This window comes from Prionailurus viverrinus, chromosome E1, assembly GCF_022837055.1.
Source record: "Prionailurus viverrinus isolate Anna chromosome E1, UM_Priviv_1.0, whole genome shotgun sequence".
NCBI classification, from domain to species: Eukaryota; Metazoa; Chordata; class Mammalia; order Carnivora; family Felidae; genus Prionailurus; species Prionailurus viverrinus.
The window spans coordinates 13,374,257-13,393,433 of record NC_062574.1 but is presented as its reverse complement, the minus strand read 5'-3'; the positions used below and the strand labels follow the sequence as shown (position 1 = coordinate 13,393,433).

Below are 19,177 nucleotides of genomic sequence, written 5' to 3'. Positions count from 1 at the left end.
ATAATTAGCAGTGATAATTAGCTCCCTGAGTCACCCCACAAACCCTGCATTCTCACCTGTGGGACTCTCTCGCTGCCTTGCCCTCCCTGTCTCTGGGATTGGGCTTCCTCACCTGGGAAGTGCCTCCCAAGTCCTGATACTGACTGGAATGGCCTTCCCTGGAAGACAGACCAGGCCTGGGGGCCACGGGGAGCCCCTGCAGCTGCTGGCTCAGCACCTGTGAGTTGCCTGGGCCTTGTCTCTCTCAAGCTCTGGGCTACCTCATCTCATCCTTACCCCCTTACACTCCTGCCCCGGAGAGCCACATCCCTGGGGCCTGCTGGTGGGGACAAGAACCTCACTTCTGCCCCTTGGAGGGTGTGAGCCTTTCCCCCTCTTCAAGATCTCCAAACCTCAGGGAAGTTTCCTGGGTCCATCAGAACCTGTGCTCTGGCACAGAACCTGTGCCCTGGGCCAAGAGCTCACGTATAACTTTGTTTCTCCTGCTAGAGATCCAAGCTTCTTCCCACCCCCTCCCCCAAGGCCTATCAGCAAAGGGTGGATGTGACCTAAAGGACCCCTTAGGCCTTTGCCCTAGGGTCCCCTAGGACCTTGGAGGCACTGGTTGCCATGTGTGGTGAGGACTCACCTGGTAAGGTCCGGGTGGTGGTGGCTGCCCTTGCTCTGAGATCACCGCATGTCCCAGGCCCAAGGACCCCCAGAGGGACTATGGCTGAGGCGGCGGGAGGCTCTCATCATAGGCAGGGAGATGGCTGAAATGAGGCGTCGGAGGCAGAACTGGCTGGGCCACCTGCCCTAGGCGCCAAGCAGGCCACACCCACCAGCCATAGCTGCAGCGCCCGCCCACCCACATGCCCTGCCTGAGTCACCCCCACACCCACACAGCAGCCCAACCTGGAAGAAGGCAGGGGAGGCAGCAGGTGCCAAGGCTGAAGTTCTGGACCCAACTCTTTTCTCTCTTGTATTTGATGTATCATGAGCCTCAGTTTCCCCAACTGAGAAATGGGAATTATAATACCTACTTCCCATGGATGCTGTGAAGAGTCAAAGAGATCATGCTGGTGAGAGAGCCTAATGAATGGTCAAGTGCTCTGCCCTGAACTCTGGGAGGAAAGGCCACAGCCAAGCACTGGCCTGGTTGATCCAAAGGTGGCCAGCCCCGAGACTTGGTATCTGTCCGTCAAAGTCTGGGATCAGACCTTTCCAAAGACAAAGGAAGTCCCCCACTCAAAGCTTACAACCAGATATTATGCACCTCAGACCTTGGGGCCAGACAGCCTCACCCCTTTCTGGCTATATGACCTTGAGCCAGTCATTCCTCCCGTTCCCCACCTGTGAAATGTGCATAATAAATCCACCTTGCAGAATTACTTGAGAAAACACACAGAAAGGACTTGAACAAGGCCCAGAGCACAGAAAGGACTCAAGAAACAGTAACAGCTATTAATTCATATTGGCTTTATCATCCCAGTTGATTCTCCTGGACCACCTGGGCCACCTGCCAACAGGCCAGACCATGGGGAAGACTCTGCCCCCCTCCTCACCCAGGCTGCAGCTGTGAAGGGGGTGGAGCAAGGCTGGGGCAGCCATGCCTGTCTCTTGTCACTCAGGAATTGCATACCTGTTCCCGCTGGCAAGACAGGACTGGGAGGGAGCAGGAAGTGTTGCTGACAGGGATGTGGCACCCGTGACTGATGCAGCAGGGATTTCCCCAACTGTCATCTGGGGCAAGGCCCTCTGGCTCTCATCACCACAACCGGCCAGGCCTGGAAAGAGGCAGGAAGCAGGCTCAGGCTTCTGACCACGGGGCAGCAGGACCTGTGGCCGGTAAGGGGCAGGATATCTGGCTTTGGGGCCAAGAGGCTTTAGTGTGGGTGAAGTAGGGTCCCCGCTCTTGCAGTTTGACATCAAGGGGGGCCCGGTTCCCACAAATATTGCCTGAAACTCCTTCATGAAAGCCTGATCTTGGATCAATCATCGTCTTCCCTCTAAGATTCAATTAATTGCCCCTCTGACTCAGCCCCTTGTCCCTTTTAGCTTGCTTCTCACTGCCTCAGAACCCTAGGGGTGAAGCTGTTGCCAAATTTCAATGTTTACATTTTGCCTGGTGTTAGCACTTTTTCTCAAATACCAGGCTAGAGCTGCTCTAAAAGGCCCCTGTCCTCCACCCAAATACACTCACTGTGCCCAGCAAGGAGTAAGGGGAGCCTCCTCTGCTGTGCATGGAGCAGGGAGCAGGTCAACGACAGAGTCAGAGCCACTACCCCCCACCCTCCTACCCCAGATACAAGGAAACAGCAGCTCCTGCCATTTGAGCTGGTTTGCATTCAATCCCGTTTAAACCAACACATTGTGAGAGCCCACAGTAGGAGATAAGGCAGGGAAACAGGGGCCAGTGTAGGATTCAGAACTGGAGAAAGCAGTCTCCACCCTCAAGAAACTGTGGGCCACACAGGAGACAGGCTCAGGCAGGAACTGTGGCCCCACTAGGCAGGTCATAAGGACAAAAAGGGCTGAGGTCACTGAGGGGGAAGGAAATCCCTCCCATGGGGAAGTCAGGGATGGGCTCAGGGAAGCATTTGGGCTGAACTTGGAAGGAGGGAGGACTGCCTACACAGGAAGAACAACAGGAGCAGGACTGGGAGGCAAGAGATCCAGGCACTTTCAAGGAGTGGTGATGAGCTTGGGTGACACACAAGCTCGGTGGGGTAGCAGACAGGAGCTGCAAGTCAGGCCCCAAGCCGCTGAGTCAGCCCTGACCCCTTAATCACAGAAGACTGCGCTGGTCCAGCCTCAAGGGGGAAGGGGCCCTGTTGGGGATGCTGTCACCAGTGCGGTCAGGCAGGGAACTGACCCAGCTCAGCTGCGTCAGCACCCCAGACCAAAGACAACACCTCCGCCAGTGGAACCCCGGGCTGCACTTGCTGGGGCTGCAGGTGAGACGGATTCCCACCCGTGTTTGGGGCCCTCATAGAACAGTGGAGCCAGGAGTCCTGCCTTCTTCTGCCAAGCCTGGAGCCCCGCAGAACCCAGTATTGCGCACTCAGCCTTGGACACCACATGGGTGACTTTTAGCACTCAGTCACAGCAGCACCGGGGCCTGGGAACCTGGAAGGACCAATAAACTGCCCTCCACAATCCAGCTCCTCATTTCTCGTAGCAGCCATGAGCCATGCTGTGCCCACCCTTTATCAGTGACTTCAGCTCCTTCTGTGACAGTGCATGAAACAAGCAGAGCCTAAAAAAAAGAAAACAGTGACCAAAGGAACCTCCCAGATGCGCTGTGTGTGCGGAACAAAACACAAAGGGGAAATGCAGCCCGTGGCCCGGATGGGATGGGGCAGCAAGAGGGAAAAGGGCAGCCGTTAGATATTCCCGCCCTAATCTCGCTCCCTAGAGGCCTGAATTTTAGGCAGCCCCTGGACATTTGCCCTATGTGGGGCCCCATCTCACCAGACTGGGGTCAGCGTCTGTCTGCCCTGAACTGTAAAACGACCACAAAGGACATACTGGGCAGGAATCAAGCACAACCTCACCTCCTCCCTACACCCCCCAAGCCCTGCAGACATCAGGCTCTGGTGGCAGGCACACAAGCTCTCCCCTGAAGAAAGAGGTGGAAGAGAAGGGGTGATGCACACAGGGATGGGCCAAGGCCTTGACCTGCTCTAGGAAATACCCCATTTGGTGCAGTGAAGGAGGAAGAAGGACTGAGAGCCAGGCAGAGCTCCATCAACTGCCTCAGGCCTGAACAGATCCACCCTGACAGTGGTCAGGAGAAGCCCTGTCTGCATCCTAGCAGGCCACAGATATCTCCGGGCTAGGAGAGCTCAGCAGCCTCCCCATTGGGGATTCTGGCTTGTGGCTCATCCTGCCTCCAGGTGATGGAGGGAGGGACACAGGGACAGAGAGAAATAAGGAGACAGTGACCGCTACAAAGGGGAAAGAATGGGCTAGTTGCATGTGTCCTTCTTTAAACAACACAGGTTTACACAAAAGGTTATGATCATTCATTTTACAAAAGGACACCCACAAGCTTCCTTCCAGCTCTGAGTAAGTCTGAAAGTTGCAAATATCTGACATCTACGTGACACCTTCAGAGAAAGGCTTACAGATAAAGCAAGGGGTCTCAGGCCCACAAGAGGAAGCACGTCTCCCTTCCCCAGGGATGGACTGGCATGCCCCAGCACCTTCTCTGCCAGGTTGCCTGGCACCGCAGGTAAGTTCCAGGCTTTGGAGTCACACTGCCTGGGGTCAGACCCAGGCAATGCTCTTTGCTGACTGTGTAACCTTACTAACTGTCCCAGCCTCGGTAGTATGCACACACACACACACACACACACACACACACATACACAGACCACAGAGCCAACTCGCTATGCTAGCCCAGTGACTGGCACAAAGTTCACACTTGATATGATATTTACCTATTTATTTATTTACTTGCTTACTTACTTATGTATTTGATGGACAACAGGATGGATGGAGGTGGAGATACATACCACTGCAGGGGAGCAGGACTATGGTCACAACAAATAGAAGATCATTAAAAAACTCTTGCCACATGCTTTTGAGACAGGGTTCCATACTTTCATCTGAACAGCAATAGAGCTAAAATTTTTGGAACTGTGATGGATCACACAGAAGGAGGAAGTCACTCTGGAAAAACCTGATTCCACCAGAGCTGGGAATAGGGCCAGCCTCCCCCACCTTCTCTGAGGAATAAACGACATCACCCCCAGACCGCTTTGTTCAAGGAAGGTATTAAACCCAATACAGAGAACAGCTTTGGCATTTTACATTGAAGGACATGTTCTAAAGGGTGTTCTAACCTTTTGTTCTAAGAGGTGTTTTCCTGGGCCTCATTCACTTTTAGTCCTAGTGATAGAAAATAAAATAAAATAGGGGCATCACATACGTCACATAAAGATACATCATTCATGATACTTAACAAAGTCTGTAAAAAAAAAAAAAAAGAGAGAGCGAGCAAAATCCTTTCCTTTTAGGAGACTCACTTGGGGACAGTGAGGGTTGGATGGCTATCTCTTCCCAGGCATCCAACAATGCTTCACACAGCTTGTCCAGGGCAGGTGAGGAAAGTGCCAAGGCAGGCACAGACCAGGCCAGGCTGCTGAGAGTGCCGTATGGCAGCAGTGGCATATCCTGAGGCCCAATAGTGTTAAGAGAACCCTGTAGGGGTCGCTCATTTCTCCCCTAAAGCAGCAGGATCCTTGAAGACCTCAGCATCTTCTGGCTTGAGGGAACCTGCAAAGTGCCTCAGATGAACCTCCTCCGGCTGGCCAGGGTGCCTTTCTCTTGTACTTGTGTCTCTTAAGAGGGGAACCAGGGCAAAATTCTTCCAGTTTCTTCCTGAAACTGAAGGGTAAAACATCATTACTGCCTTGGATGCTGCAAGCAGCAATAAACACTTATTTGTTGGCCTTACTAATCTCCAGATGAAAGGAGACCCAGACATTTCGGTGCTTCCTGAGACACATGGATACATGCCATTGCCTCTTTCCTTACCTGCTTAAGGAGCCTCATCTTCTCTGGCACTTCCTAAATTCTCTTCCTTCACGTTAACCTGACTTGCAGGGGCCTCATGAGAGCCCATTGCTTGCCTTTCCCAGCTTCCATTTCCCCCCTGCCCACATGGAAGGGAGACCACATCTCCACAGAGCAACACTGGGACCTGCCCCATGGTGGCTCCATATCACATCAACTATAGGGTGATGGACACCAGCCAAAGAATCAGGATTTGGGGACCGGGCCCCACCAGGGCACAGCAAATTGGGAACAGTGCCCAGGAAACCATGATGATACCAGGCCTTAAATGGGGCTCTCATATATGGGCAGGAAGCTCCCGAAGGGGGCCCAGTTGTTTCCCCCATAGCCATCTCCAGGTTCCCAGCCACCTAGGCAAAATGACAGTGAAGAGGGAAAGCTGTACATGTTCTCCTCCCACTGCCAGAGCCCTGGTCAGCCAAGGCCTCTGGTTGGCCACCCTGGGTCTAATATCTCTGGAAAATCAGCCTAAATTTATACCTCCCACTCTTAGGTCACAATTCAGGCCCCTTTGCTAATGTCAAAGGTGTCAGGAATATGGGAGGCTGGTCCATCATGACCACTCCAGGTGAAGTCTCCAGGTCTCAGTATTTACCCCAGGCCTGCAGGCTGACACTGGCCTGCCCCCAAACACAATCTAATACCAAGCATCAACTCCTGAAGGATGATCCCTTGGGGAACCCAGGCATAGAAGCTGGGCTTCATGGGGATACAGGCCAGGTCTCATTGAGACACAATCTTCTGGTTGGCCTCAGAGACTGCTTGGCCCAGCTCCAGCTCAAAGGCTCTCAAAGGAGGCATGGGGCTCCCAGTGCCCACTTCCCACAGTCCTAATGCCAAGACTCCCACACATGCCCTCCCTAGTGCCCTCCTTAGTGCTCAACTACTAACCACTTTTCTTTCCTGGCCTTTCTCTTATACATTCCTTTACCCCTTCCCAATCACAACACACTTTGTGGGTGGGAGAGTTCCTTGTTATCTGAATTATATGACTATTCATTACTAAAGTGTCCACTGTTACAAGGTTGTACAGGAAAGCAAAATCCTCAGGAAATATTCACTAATTAATTATAAATGTAAAATCAGGGAACCTCTAACCATCTCTGGCCCCAACCCCAAGTAACATGAATGAATATGTGTATCCCTGCCACTTAGCCAATATAATATCACAGTGAATGTATAATGTTAGAAGCAGCCAACAATGTCATGCAAACACAACGCAAATCAACTGCAAAGTGAAACACCAAGTCTCTTAAAGATGTGGGGTTTCACAAAATCAATAGGAGTGATGTTGGACACCTCCTCAAATTACAGACAAAGCCATCTTTGAAAAGTTAGACCAGGTAACAATTGAAGAAATAATCAATAAGTATTATGGCATGACACAGGAAGTGCTTCCAGTGAAACTCGTGGGAAAATTACAGGATTGCAGGAGGCTCTTGGGAAAACTGATTATGCCCTTAAGTAGTTTTCCAAAGTAAGCCTCTTGTTAAAATAGATTTCTACTTCCAGCTCTGATGGAGTGTCTAGTACTAGGCTAGCCACCCTGCTGTAAACAACCATAAAACAGGATAAAATACTTGCAATAAATGTTTCCAGACATAGGACACAGACTGGAAACTGTGATTGCTGAGAGAAGTGAAACTGACAAAGTGAGCCCCATGATTGCGCTGATACTTTGCTTAGGGACAATTTCTCTGACCATGGTGCAGCACACGGGAGTCCAAACAGAGTATGGCAGTGCCTCTGAGCTAAGGAAGAAGAGATCAGGGTTTGGAGCAGCCAAAGCAGCTAGAATCTGTGGGACAGGGTGCAGGAGAAGAGGAAGAAGGGAGCTGTAGGGGTGGAGGTCCAGAAGTCTCTGGGATGGGTTGCTGGATCATACCTGCACAGTGTGAGACCACATAAGGCTCACTAGGCAGTGGCCACTATGGGGCTGAAAGTGGGACAGAAACACTAGAAGCTGAGCAGTACTGAGTGGAGAGACCACTACATTAACCCTTTTTTTTTTCCTACTATGAGGATCAAGCTAAAATACCAGAAATACCCTATTTACTCTACATGCCCTAGAGTAAGGTCTACTCAAGACCCACCCACCCTAACAAAGCCTAAAACTAAGCCCTGACCAGATCCTCAGGAGAAACAGTTGGGAAGTTCAGTCCCACAAGTTTTATGGGATTGGCAAATAACTTGGCATTTCACATATCTACCATAATAAAGTTTAAAACTAAGTGTATACAAGTTCAGGGTGATTCATCATCAATAATTGAACTGCCAATTAAAACAAAAATTTGGGGCACCTGTATGGCTCAGTCGGTTGAGCATCCGACTTCGGCCCAGGTCATGATCTCACGGTTTGTGAGTTCGAGCCCCACATCGGGCTCTGTGCTGACAGCTCAGAGCCTGGAGCCTGCTTCGGATTCTGTGTCTCCCTCTCTCTCTGCCCCTCCCCCACTCATGCTCTGTCTCTCTCTCTCTCTGTCAAAAATAAACATTAAAAAAAATTGTTAAAAAAAAAATTCAACCCAGAGTCTCTACAACATATTATCCATAATTCCCAGTATACAATTAAAAGTCACTAGACATGCAAAAAACAAGGAAATGTGACTCACAGTAAGGGGGAAGAAAAAGCAGTCAATAGAAACTGACTCCAAGATGGCCCAGATGTTAGATTTAGCAAGCAGATAACTTAAATCAGCTATTATGAGTACGTTCAAAAAAAAAAAAAAAAAAAAACCAAAACAAAACAAAGGAAAATATGGTCTTGATGAGAGGACACTAGAGAATCTCAGAAAAGAAATGAAAACTATAAAAAAAATAACCAAATAGAAATTTAAAAACCAACAGCACAATACTTGAAATGTAAGTCACTAGATGAGCTTAATAGCAGTTTGGAGATGGCTGAGTATAGTATCAGTAAACTTGAAGACAGATCAATAAAACTTATCAAATTTGAGAAACAGAAAAAATTAAGGAAACATGACCAAAATCTCAGAAACCTATGGGGTAATATCAAGTAATCAAAAATACATGCAACTGGGGTCCCCCAAAAAGAAGATAGGGAGAATGAAGCAAAATATATATGGTTTCCCAGTTTGATGAAACACTGACATACAGATTGAAGAATCTCAGGCAAACGCCAAACAGGATAAAACCAAAGGAAACCAAACCTGAGCACGTCTTAGTCCAACTGCTGAAAACCAAAGATGAAGAGAATATTTTGAAAACAGCCAGAGAAAAAAAGACATATTACATATAGTAATGCAAATAATGAGCTACTTTCCATCAGAAACAATGGAGACCAGTGGAGAAAAATAGCGTTGGAAAAAACTTTTTTAAAAAAAGAGGAAAAATATCTGTTAACCCAGAATTCTTTATTCAATGAAGATAGTCTTCAAACATGAGAATGAAATGGACATTTTGACTACTTCACATCCAGTAAGGTGGCGAGGACAACCAATACACCACCACAAAAACCCAGAAAATAGCAAGTGTTGGTGAGGATGTGGAACCCTCATGTATTGCTGGTGGGAATGTACAATAATGCCCCTGCTATAGAACATAGTTTGGCATTCCTTAAAAAGCTAAACACAGAATTACCATATGACCCAGCAGTTTAATTCCAAAAGAATTGAAGGCAGGGAGTCAAACAGAATCTTGGACACCAATGTTCACAGCATTATTCACAATAGCCAAAAAAGTGGAAACGATCCTAATGTCAATCAACAGATGAGTGGATAAATAAAACATGGTATATACATACAATGGAATATTACTGAGACAGAAAGTAGAATAGAGACAGAGGGAAAAATAGGAGTAATTGTTCAATAGGTAAAGAGTTTCTGTTTGAAATAATGAAAAGGTTTTGGAAATAGTGGTGAAGTCTGCACAACATTGTGGATGTAATTAACACCAATGAATTGAACACTTAAAAATGGTAACTTTTGTGTTACGTATATTTTACCACAATTTTCTAAAATCTAAAAACAAAGAATTAGTGCAAAATTGTAGTTATAACTCAAAATGTGTTCAATAAAAACTAGGTTTGCTTCATTCTTTTTTTTTTTAATGTTTATTTACTTTTGAGAGAGAGAGAGAGAGAGACAGTGTGAACAGAAGAGGGTGACAGAGAGAGGAGGGAGACACAGAATCTGAAGTGGGCTCCAGGCTCTGAGCTCAAACTCACAAACAGTGAGATCAGACCTGAGCCGAAGGGGCTCAGGTTGCGGGGTGAAGAAGGCCTCCAAGGAACAAGGAACCCCAAGGCTTCACCTGCCCATCATCAGGCCACCTCTGTGCTACAGCACCCTTCCCTCACACCTCACCTCTGCCTGAGCGCAGAGAGAAGCTCAGGGTGCGCTTGATGCCCTCACAGTTGCCCGGGTCTTCATTGATGATGCCCACATTGGTGTTCCAGGTGGTCCAGTTGACCTCATCCACCCTGCAGGGCAAGGAGACAAGGGAGCTGGGAGCTGATGGCCTAAAAGCCATGCCTATCTTCCCGGTTGAGGGCTTGGTGCCACAGGCCAATTCCAAGAAGCCCATAGAGCAGGATAGGGAGACATAGCCGGTAAGGGGAAGGCTGAAAAGGGCCTGCATTTTGGACACCACCCCCAAAGCTGTATTCTCTGACCATATCATGAGGCCCAAGGACTTTAAATATTGGATTCCTGGTTCTGACTCTGATCATTGGATGACCCCTTTTGGACACCTCATTTTCCAGTAGGTCTCCTATGCCCACAGCTCAGCCTTGGGATAGCCCTTTACCTAACTACAGCTGGCCTTGGGAGGGTCCCCTATGCACATGACTGGTCCCAAGAGGCCCTGAGGAAGGCTTCTGTATCCACAGCTGGCTGCAGGTGGCTGAGTCCCCTATGCCCACAAAGCCCTAGAATTGCCTCTGTGCCCATAGCTGGCTCTGGGTGGATCCCTGATATCTAGCTAAGCCCTTGAGCTCCCTCAGTTTGATTCCTGCCTGAACATTACCTGAAACACCACCTGTAGTCATCCTTGCCATCAGGTGTGTACCCCACTTGCAACAGCTTGCCTGAGCGGAAGGCCTTCCTCATACACTTAAGGAAGCTCTTCTCCGTGTCCAGGATGGTGATGGCTCTCTGTGGGAAGACACAAAGGGCTGAGGGGCAGAGGCTTGTCCAGGGGCTAGCTTCCAAGACCAACCTCTCCAGAGTTTCTCCCAGCCCCAGTGCCCCCAAGCTGGACCTCTAGTGCCTTCCATACCAGGCTTGTTTCCATAGCCCAATAGGTGCACACTCCATGCTCAGCGCATCCGGCCCAGAACTGCCCAGGCACTGAGGTGCCTGCCAGGTTGGGGTTAGGGCAGTGCCTCCCATGAGTGATGTAGAGTGTCTCACCCCAGACTTCCCTACTCACAGAGGGGCAGACAGTGTAGTAAAGAACAGGGCCTCACGATGAGACAGCTTGACTTGAATCCTAACTGCTACTTACTACAGACAGTCCCCAACTTATGATGGTTCAACTTAATGATCTTCAACTTTATGATGGTGCAAAAGCAGTGTGCATTCAGTAGAAGCCATACTTGGAGTTTTGAACGTGCATCTTTTCCCAGGCTAGCAATAAATGATACAATCCTTTCTCGTGATGCCAGGAGTTCCTGGTCAGCAATGGGATCACAGGGGCTAACAACCAGTACACTTACAATCACTCTGTACCCATACAACCATTCTGTTTCTCACTTTTATTATAGTAGTCAACAAATTTCATGAGATAGCCAACACTTTATTATAAAATAGGTTTTGTGTTAGATGAGTTTGCCCGAAGGTAAGCTAATGTTAAGTGTTCTAAGCACATTTAAGGTAGGCTGGGCTAAGCTGTGACATTCAGTAGGTTAGGTGTAATAAATGCATTTTCAAATTACAGTGGGTTTATTGGGACGTCATTCCTCTGTAAGTTGAGGAAGATTGCAGTTACCTTGGACACAGATGCCTAAGTGCTCAATGCCTCAGTGCCTTTACACAAAAATGGAGATAGTAATTGTAGCCACTTGACAGCATTGCTGTGAGGATTAACTGAGAGCATATAAAACACTTAGAACAGTACCTGGTATAGAGTCACTGCTACTTAATAATTAGAACGATGCTTTTATTATTAGGTGGGAAGGCAGATTAAGAACCAGGTGGCTCAAAAACATAGCTGTCAGGATCAACCCCATTTTAGCTGCTCCCCCCAAGTCTGGTCTCTGGGGCCCACCCTAGACCAAACTCTTGTGAGGTGGGCATCCCATGGGGCTGAGCCTTCCGTTTCCTTCTCCTGGGCACGGCCCAGTCACAGTAAACACAGTGTCTGTGAATACCAGCTGGTGATGCGTAGCAGGGAAATCCTGAAAGAGGGGCCAGAAACGAGTCAACTGGGAGAGATGCTTCTGCTTGATCCCCCAGGCCTGGCTGGGCTCTCTGCCCTTCCTCAAACCCTGCAGGGGCTCATACACCCCCGCTGTGTTAAGCAGCGACGGAACAGCCAGTGTCCTCCCACTGTGCACACCCCACCCACCGACCCACCTGTAGCTTCCAGATGTTTTTGCTCTCCTGCGCGATCTTGTTGACGGTCTCACCCATGAGGGCGATGAGCATGTTGAGCAGGAGGATATAGGTGAGAATCACGTAGGCCAGCAGCAAGATGATGAAGACAGCCTTGAAGTCATAGTTCTCGGTGAACTCCAGGTCGCCCATACCAATGGTGAACTTGAAGAGCTCCAGACACGTGGAGTACAGGCTGTTGTAGGAGCTGTCGGGTGGCCGGCAGCCAGGCCCTCGCCACCTGTGCGATGTGGACTCAGCCGGCACAGAATTATTCTTCCCATCCTCAATCAGTGTCACCACCGCTACAGGGCAGGGGCGGGGACAGGTGCAACTGGATGGAAGCCAAGACAGAAACCCCCCAACAGATGCGCCCCATCTCCCAGGATGTGTCTGGAGTAAGAATGCTGCTCGCCATATGGCAATTTTGTGTGAATTTAAAAAAGAAAAAAAAAAACCCTCCTCTTCAGAACTATCAGCAAACCGTCATAGTACAGTTGACCGTTGAACAACATAGGTTTGAACTGCAAGAGTCCACTTATACACAGGTTTTTTTCTGATAAATTCAGCATAGTTGTAAATGTATTTTCTGTATGATTTCCTTAATAACATTTTCTTTTCTCTAGCTTACTTTATTATAAGAATACAGTATATAATACATATAACATACAAAATATGTGGTAAGGCTTCTGGTCGACAGTAGGCTATTAGTAGTTAAGTTTTGGGGGAGTCAAAAGTTATGTGCAGATTTTTGACTATGCAGGGAATTGGTGCCCCTAGCTCCCATTTTGTTCAGGGGTCAACTGTATACTGTTTTGTTACAATAACAACTTTATCATCATCTGCTAGGGGAAAAACTGTTTTTAAAAATATGCAAACGTACATATACAATGTGAATCTAGCTGCCTTTGTACAGTGCACAACCTGTCTAACTTTACGTATCAGTCCTGGATCCACACCCAGCTTCTCAGTCACCCTTGTCTTCCTGTCCCCCTTAGAGGGTGCCCCAAAGCCAGCACGTTCCAGAATGATGGAGACTAAGCAGCTCAGAGCAGAATGGTCTCTTGCTGCATTCTACACTTTTCTTTGCAAAATGTAGTCTGGAGCCTGAGAGCTTCTGTAGTTGTTGTGCCCATGGTTACTGCACATCCAGCATCCATTAACCCATTTGGCCAAGTCCCTTCCTGTGGGTACTGATAGACCAGGACCTTCACACAGGGTGCCAGAGCCCACACGCATCCCTATCAATCAAAGCTCCTAGTCAAAGCTGTCCACAACTCCAAGACAGAGATTCCAAAACAGGCTGTGGGGAGGGGAAAGGAGAGGGTATACATGTGAACCAAGTAATTGCAGAACTCAGACGAGGATCAAAGCAGAGCCAGGTGCCCAGAAATTCTGTGGATGTGTCAGAAGGGCACAGGAGCCAGCTTGAAGAGGCTCCCAAAGATGATTTCTCAATCTCAGCATCGAGATGGTGACAGTAAGATTATAACCCATTTAACAAAGTGAGATTCCATGAAAAATGAAACAAAAACAGAAAAGAATCTGTGAGGCCACACTGACATAAATAATAAATGAGTGTAAGAGAATGGAAAGCTGTTCCCTGTAATAGAATGCCAGTGAATAAATGTAGAAGGAATGACAGGGTTAGAAAATCATCATTTGGCAACCATTAGGATTAAGTGATTCAGGTGAGAATCATCAGTGGATGCTAAAATTACCGGTTGAAAGTGTGATGAGAAACAGGATATTTACCTAGTCTCAAAACATCTCCTCACAAATTACTTATCACACCCATCAAAACCAAGTAATTAAAGTTAACACCACCAGACAAGGGCTAAACAAACGTTACGGAAGCCCTGATACAATGCACTGAGGAAGACACACGTTACTTCCTCCATAGTCTGACCAAAAATGCACACCTGGATCTAATTTTGAGGAAACATCAGACAAACCCAAATTGAGAGACATTGTAAAAACTAGCCTTTACTCATTAAAAATGCTAAGGTCAAAAAAACAAGGAAAGATTGAGGAAGCACTCCGGATTAAAGGAAACTAAAGAGGCATGACAACTGAATATAATGCATGATCTGGGATTTTTATTTCTACAAAAGACATTATTAGGACAATTGGTGAAATCTGAATAAGGCTGGTAGATTAGTTAATAGTACTGTATTGATGTTTATTTCCTTATTCTGATCATTATACATTGTTTATGTAAGAAAATATCCCTGTTTTTAGGAAATGCAGGCTTTATCCAGTGGTAAAAGGTTGATCATGTCTGTAGCTTACTCTTTTTTTTAAGTGTGGTGTGAGTGTGTGTGTGTGTGTGTGTGTGTGTAGAAGGGAAAGTGATTTTAAAATGTGATAAAATTTGGGGATTGTGGGTAATATGTACAGAAAAGTTATTTGTACTATTCTTGCAATTTTTCTGAAAATCTGAAATAATATCAAAATAAAAAGTTAAAAAAACTAAAAAAAACCCTAAATAAACAATTAAATAAAAATAAAATAAAAACTAAGCCAAAATGCATCTATACTGTAGGCAAGCAGCACTTCATACCTCTAAAATTGCTTACACTATTTTATGAATCACATTTCCAGGTTCTCCTGCTCATTTCTGTGTGTTCTTTATCCATCCAGTCTGTCACCTGCAGATACACACCCCAGTGGGCCTCTCCCCACCCAGCCCCTGCAGAGACCTCAGGAAGCTGAGGGTAGCCGGAGCTCTGCCCGCCACCAGCCCTGACCAAGCCCATTACCTGTGGAAAACCCGAACAAGAAAACAAGGTAGACAAACATGAAGCGACACAGGTCTCTCAGGATCATCTGCAGGAGAGAGCAGGCTTGTCAGAACCAAGTCCAGTCCCCAGGCCGGCCAAGGGAAATGTCACGACCATGTCAGCCTGGGATTAATCTTGAGCCTAAGTAGAACTGGAGAACATGCAGGAGGGTCTGGTTTGGTGGTTTTCAGCTCCAGTGTCATAAGTAAGTCATCCACAGCTTCTCCCACCATGGCCTTTGTTCTGGTGGGAGAGCAGGGCCTGGTATGTAGGGGGTCAAGTTTCAGGGGAGCCCCCAAACCCAGGTCAAGACCACATGGCCTGAATCTTGAGGAATTATCTGGGAAAGTGGGTGCTGAACTAAACCAGCACCTCTCCAGACATTACAGAGGATGGACAGAGTTTGTAGACCATGTCCCACATACCCATGAGGTAAACAGGTTCTACGGAGAACCTGCTTGGATGCTGGCACCCACCTTCTCAATCATAACAGCATAGATGCCCATCTGCTGGAAGCCGCGGGTGTAGTAGAGCATGTTGGTCCAGCCCATGGCCAGGGAGAACACCATGGAGGCCACGTACTCCTTGTGGTGGCAGAAGTACAGCACCACGGTCCCCAGCATGAACAGTGACTGCACAAAGCTGAGGGTGGAGGGATAGGAAGCTCTGTCTAAGAGCACCCAGGAGGCCTGGCACCCCCTCAGAAGCACAGACAACAGGCTGTTGCGGGAGCTAGGGTTGACTGTCCTGTCTCCTTTAGCCCGTGATTCTCAGTAGGAGTAATAGCATCCCCAAGGGGGGAAAAGTTGGTTATGGGAATACAAAATCTTACTCTCTTTTTGTAGAAAGCACAAATAGAAATACATTGCATGGACAACTCTACAGTATATTTGTGGTATTAGATTTCATGGGAGGGGCAATTAGGAAAAAATGTCTAAAAAGGCAATAATGAAAAAAGTCTGGGAAACATTGCTTTAGCAGTGAGGAGGTACAGGCCATGCTCTCCTGAAAAATCACAGGTGGAGTCTGCTGGCCATACCATCAAACTCAGAAGGAGAGACAGGAAAGATGTTCCTCGGCAACTCGGTCTGGTGGGGGCTGCCCAAGTAGGATCCATGGATAAGGTGTAGTAAATCTGATGATCCTATGACAGAGTCTGCCCAGTGGTCCTTTCTTTACATATTCACCCCAGGTCTCCTTGTTCATCATAGCCTCCTCTCGAAAGTACCCTCAGCTACATTTATACTGTCGACCATGCTGACAACCTCACTTCCCATTTCTGTGAAAGAACCAAGCAAAAAAACCACCACTGTGATGATGTGAGTCTACTGAAAACTGATGTCAATAAACTGGCTCATCAATTGGAATTCTGCTGCAAAGGAAAACTATTCCTCTGTATTTTCAGAACCTTGGCCAAAATAAGAACTGACACCAGTTGAAATAGGTAAAGAGTTACGTTGGGTGGCAAATGGAGCCCCCACATATGCATTTGGGAAGCAGCAGACAAACAGAAACTGACTTAGCAGACCCAAATCCAAATCTGTAGTGGGGAAAGCTGAGAATCAGCTCTTTTAACCAAGGAGCCTCAAAAGGGTTAGAGACCTCCAGAAAGGAGATGAAGAGACCTAAAATAAGGAAGAGTGGAGGTTTTGTCTCTGAAGAAGACAAAGGAGAGGATCTTTGGACCCACTTTCATCAAACAACAGTGAAAGCATTGGTATTTTACCAAAAGCAGATTATGTGATTTTTATATAATACAGATTACAGAAAGCCCTCTTCTTCACTCAGTTCTCAGAAATCTAGCAGCCAGACTTCTTTCCTCCAGGCAGAAGACTGAAAAGATGCAATTGACTAACTTTGGATGTTTGCCAATAAATAGCTTAACCTATACTAGTTTATAGTGAAGCTCAAAATTGATAAGCCCCATTCATACATTAAGAGCTCCCAGCAAGCTTTTCAGTCCTCCACTCTTACTCATGAGCAGATATAAAAAATTTCCAGAAAAAAAAATTTTCCAGGTATCTTCTAATATGAAAGATAGAGCAAAACAAGAAAATGGGAAACAACAACTTAGAGAAAATAAATCCTATGCAAAAAGAAGAAAATTTATTTTATTTTAAAATTTTATTTCAATAGTCTTAGAGAGACAAAAGAAGATATTGCATCAATGAAACAAGAATAGAGTGCTATAGATAAGGAGCACACAGAAATTAAAATGTGGTATCAAAAGTAATAAACTCAATAGAAGGGGTAGAAATTAAAGTTGATTTGAACTTCCCAGAAAGAATAGCCAAAGATAAAGAGAACACAAGTGAGAAGACATAAGAACTGGTTCAGGACTAAGTCAGGAGGTTCAATATACATATCATAAGAAATAATTCAAGAAAATATCCCCAAAATAAAGGACATAAATTTCCAGATTGAAAGAGCCTACCAAGTGCCCAGAACATTGGATAAAAACAAATGCAATCAAGACATATCATTAAGTTTCAGAACACTAGAAACAAACAGAAGATACCACAGATTTACAAAGAGAAAAACCAAACCAGGTATTAAAAGAGGATCCAGGATCAGAATAGTTTTGGACTTGTCATCTATAATACTGGAAGCAGGGAAACAATGGAAAAATATCTTCAATTTTTAAAAATATTTTTATACCCAATCAAGACATCAATAAAATGTGAAGGTATAGTAGAAATATTCTCAGGCTTGCCAGATTTCAAATAAATTTTACTCCCCCCTTCCCTACTATGGGCCTTTTTTCTTTAGCTGAGGATGTTTTTCCCTCAAAAAGGGAGTGAATCAGTAAAAAGGAAGACTTGGGTTCAGAAAATAAGAGATCCAAATCAGGAGAGAAGTGAAAGGGATCTCTAAGGTGCTAGTGAAGGGATGACACCTCGGATGTACATGTGGGAGAATGAGACTCAAGAACCAGACACAATAAAAGTTGTCATCACTGTGCCCTTCACCAGGAGACAATCCTTTTCAACAAATGACAATACTGAAGGAGGAAAAAGGAGGAAAACCAAGAAAGAGACAGGAAGTCTAACCCAGAATGAAAGCAGTGAGCATCCCAAAGATGGCAACAAAGAGGAGTCCCAGGATGATGGCTAAGCAGCAGGCCCAGAGAGCAACCAGCCCAGTAAGAAACAGAGGACAGCACTCCAGGAGGAGATCTCTCAAGGAAAAAACTAGGAGCAGGGATTCCAATCATATAATTTATGTGATTGACTTTGAGAAAATTTTTACTGAGAGGCTTTGAGATGTGTGGGACAAGTTAACAATGGGTACAAAGAAAACTAAACAAGTAACAACAAGATAATTACAAATTTTAGGAGAAACAAACAAAAAAGAAGTATATTATGAAGCTCAACTGTGAATACTACTTGTAGAGACATAACATAAATTACTCAATACCAACTAGAACAAAAATTACTTCAAACTATATTGGGAGGCTAGAGGAGCAGAAGCAGAGGGGAAGGAAGTAAAAGGATGCTAAATCCTCATCCACCAGGTGAGAAAACATCAGAAGAAAGAGCTGCAAGAATGAAAAGTGATTGTCCCTGGGAAGGAGAATTACAAGATGGGAAGGTTTAAGATGAGGAATTCATATACTGGCTGTAATCGTTTTAGTACTCTTCAATGTTTACCCATGGGCATGAGTAGCTTTGAAAAAGTAAAATAAAATCCATTTCTAACCTGCCTGCAGTAAGTCCTCCTAGGAATAGAATCAAGTTTATTGGCACAATGCTATGTAGGAGAACATTGTTTCTCTTAGTAAAGAGAAACTAAGCAGCATTGCACTAACCCTATAGACCCAGCCCTTTGGAGTTAAAGTGCAAGTATCTGAAGATTATGGTAAACACATGGGGACAAGCTAGCTACAACAGGATAAGAAATCAACTCCTTTCATTTGCCAGGAATAGAGAGGCCTCAGGAATGAAGGAAACTTGGGGATCAGAGTTAAGTCCTTAGTATAAATCCCAGGAGAACCCATCCCCATCTGAAAACCCCCTTTGTGTATCCTGGGTCCTCCAGGGAAATTTTGTAAGGTTCCAGCTTATTTTGTGAAGGAAGGAGGGTCCTGGTGACATCCACCTTGTTCTATAACTATGGTTTTTGCTTATCTGTCTCCCCCTAAAGCAATGATTCTCAGTCTTGGGTGACTTTGTGCCTCCCCAGGTCGGGGACATTTGGCAGTATCTAGATACATTTTTGGTCATCAAGAATGGGGGACAGAGAGAGTGCTACTGGCAGCTAGCAGGTAGAGGCCCGGGA

At 46.3% G+C, this 19,177-nt stretch overlaps 2 protein-coding genes across 12 annotated transcripts in view; both read right to left on the bottom strand.

The window, feature by feature from the left end:
- Nucleotides 1-1,920, bottom strand: part of TRPV3 (transient receptor potential cation channel subfamily V member 3) — a 37,929-nt gene extending 36,009 nt beyond the window's left edge. Inside the window, exons 1-2 of the mRNA XM_047833994.1 lie at nt 1,622-1,920; nt 629-752 (exon numbers count right to left, since the gene is read on the bottom strand). The gene's annotated coding sequence lies outside the window, so the exon portion shown is untranslated. The remainder of the gene's footprint in view (nt 1-628; nt 753-1,621) is intronic.
- A 2,490-nt stretch (nt 1,921-4,410) lies between these two features.
- TRPV1 (transient receptor potential cation channel subfamily V member 1) overlaps nt 4,411-19,177 on the bottom strand; it is a 37,167-nt gene continuing 22,400 nt past the window's right edge. For all 11 annotated transcript variants that reach the window (XM_047832935.1, XM_047832934.1, XM_047832936.1 and 8 more), the window contains 6 exons: nt 15,376-15,541; nt 14,879-14,945; nt 12,099-12,421; nt 10,549-10,676; nt 9,888-10,003; nt 4,411-5,373 (listed from right to left, as the gene is read on the bottom strand). In XM_047832935.1, coding sequence (XP_047688891.1) covers nt 5,201-5,373; nt 9,888-10,003; nt 10,549-10,676; nt 12,099-12,421; nt 14,879-14,945; nt 15,376-15,541 — 973 coding nt within the window. In that variant the 3' untranslated portion in view covers nt 4,411-5,200. The remainder of the gene's footprint in view (nt 5,374-9,887; nt 10,004-10,548; nt 10,677-12,098; nt 12,422-14,878; nt 14,946-15,375; nt 15,542-19,177) is intronic.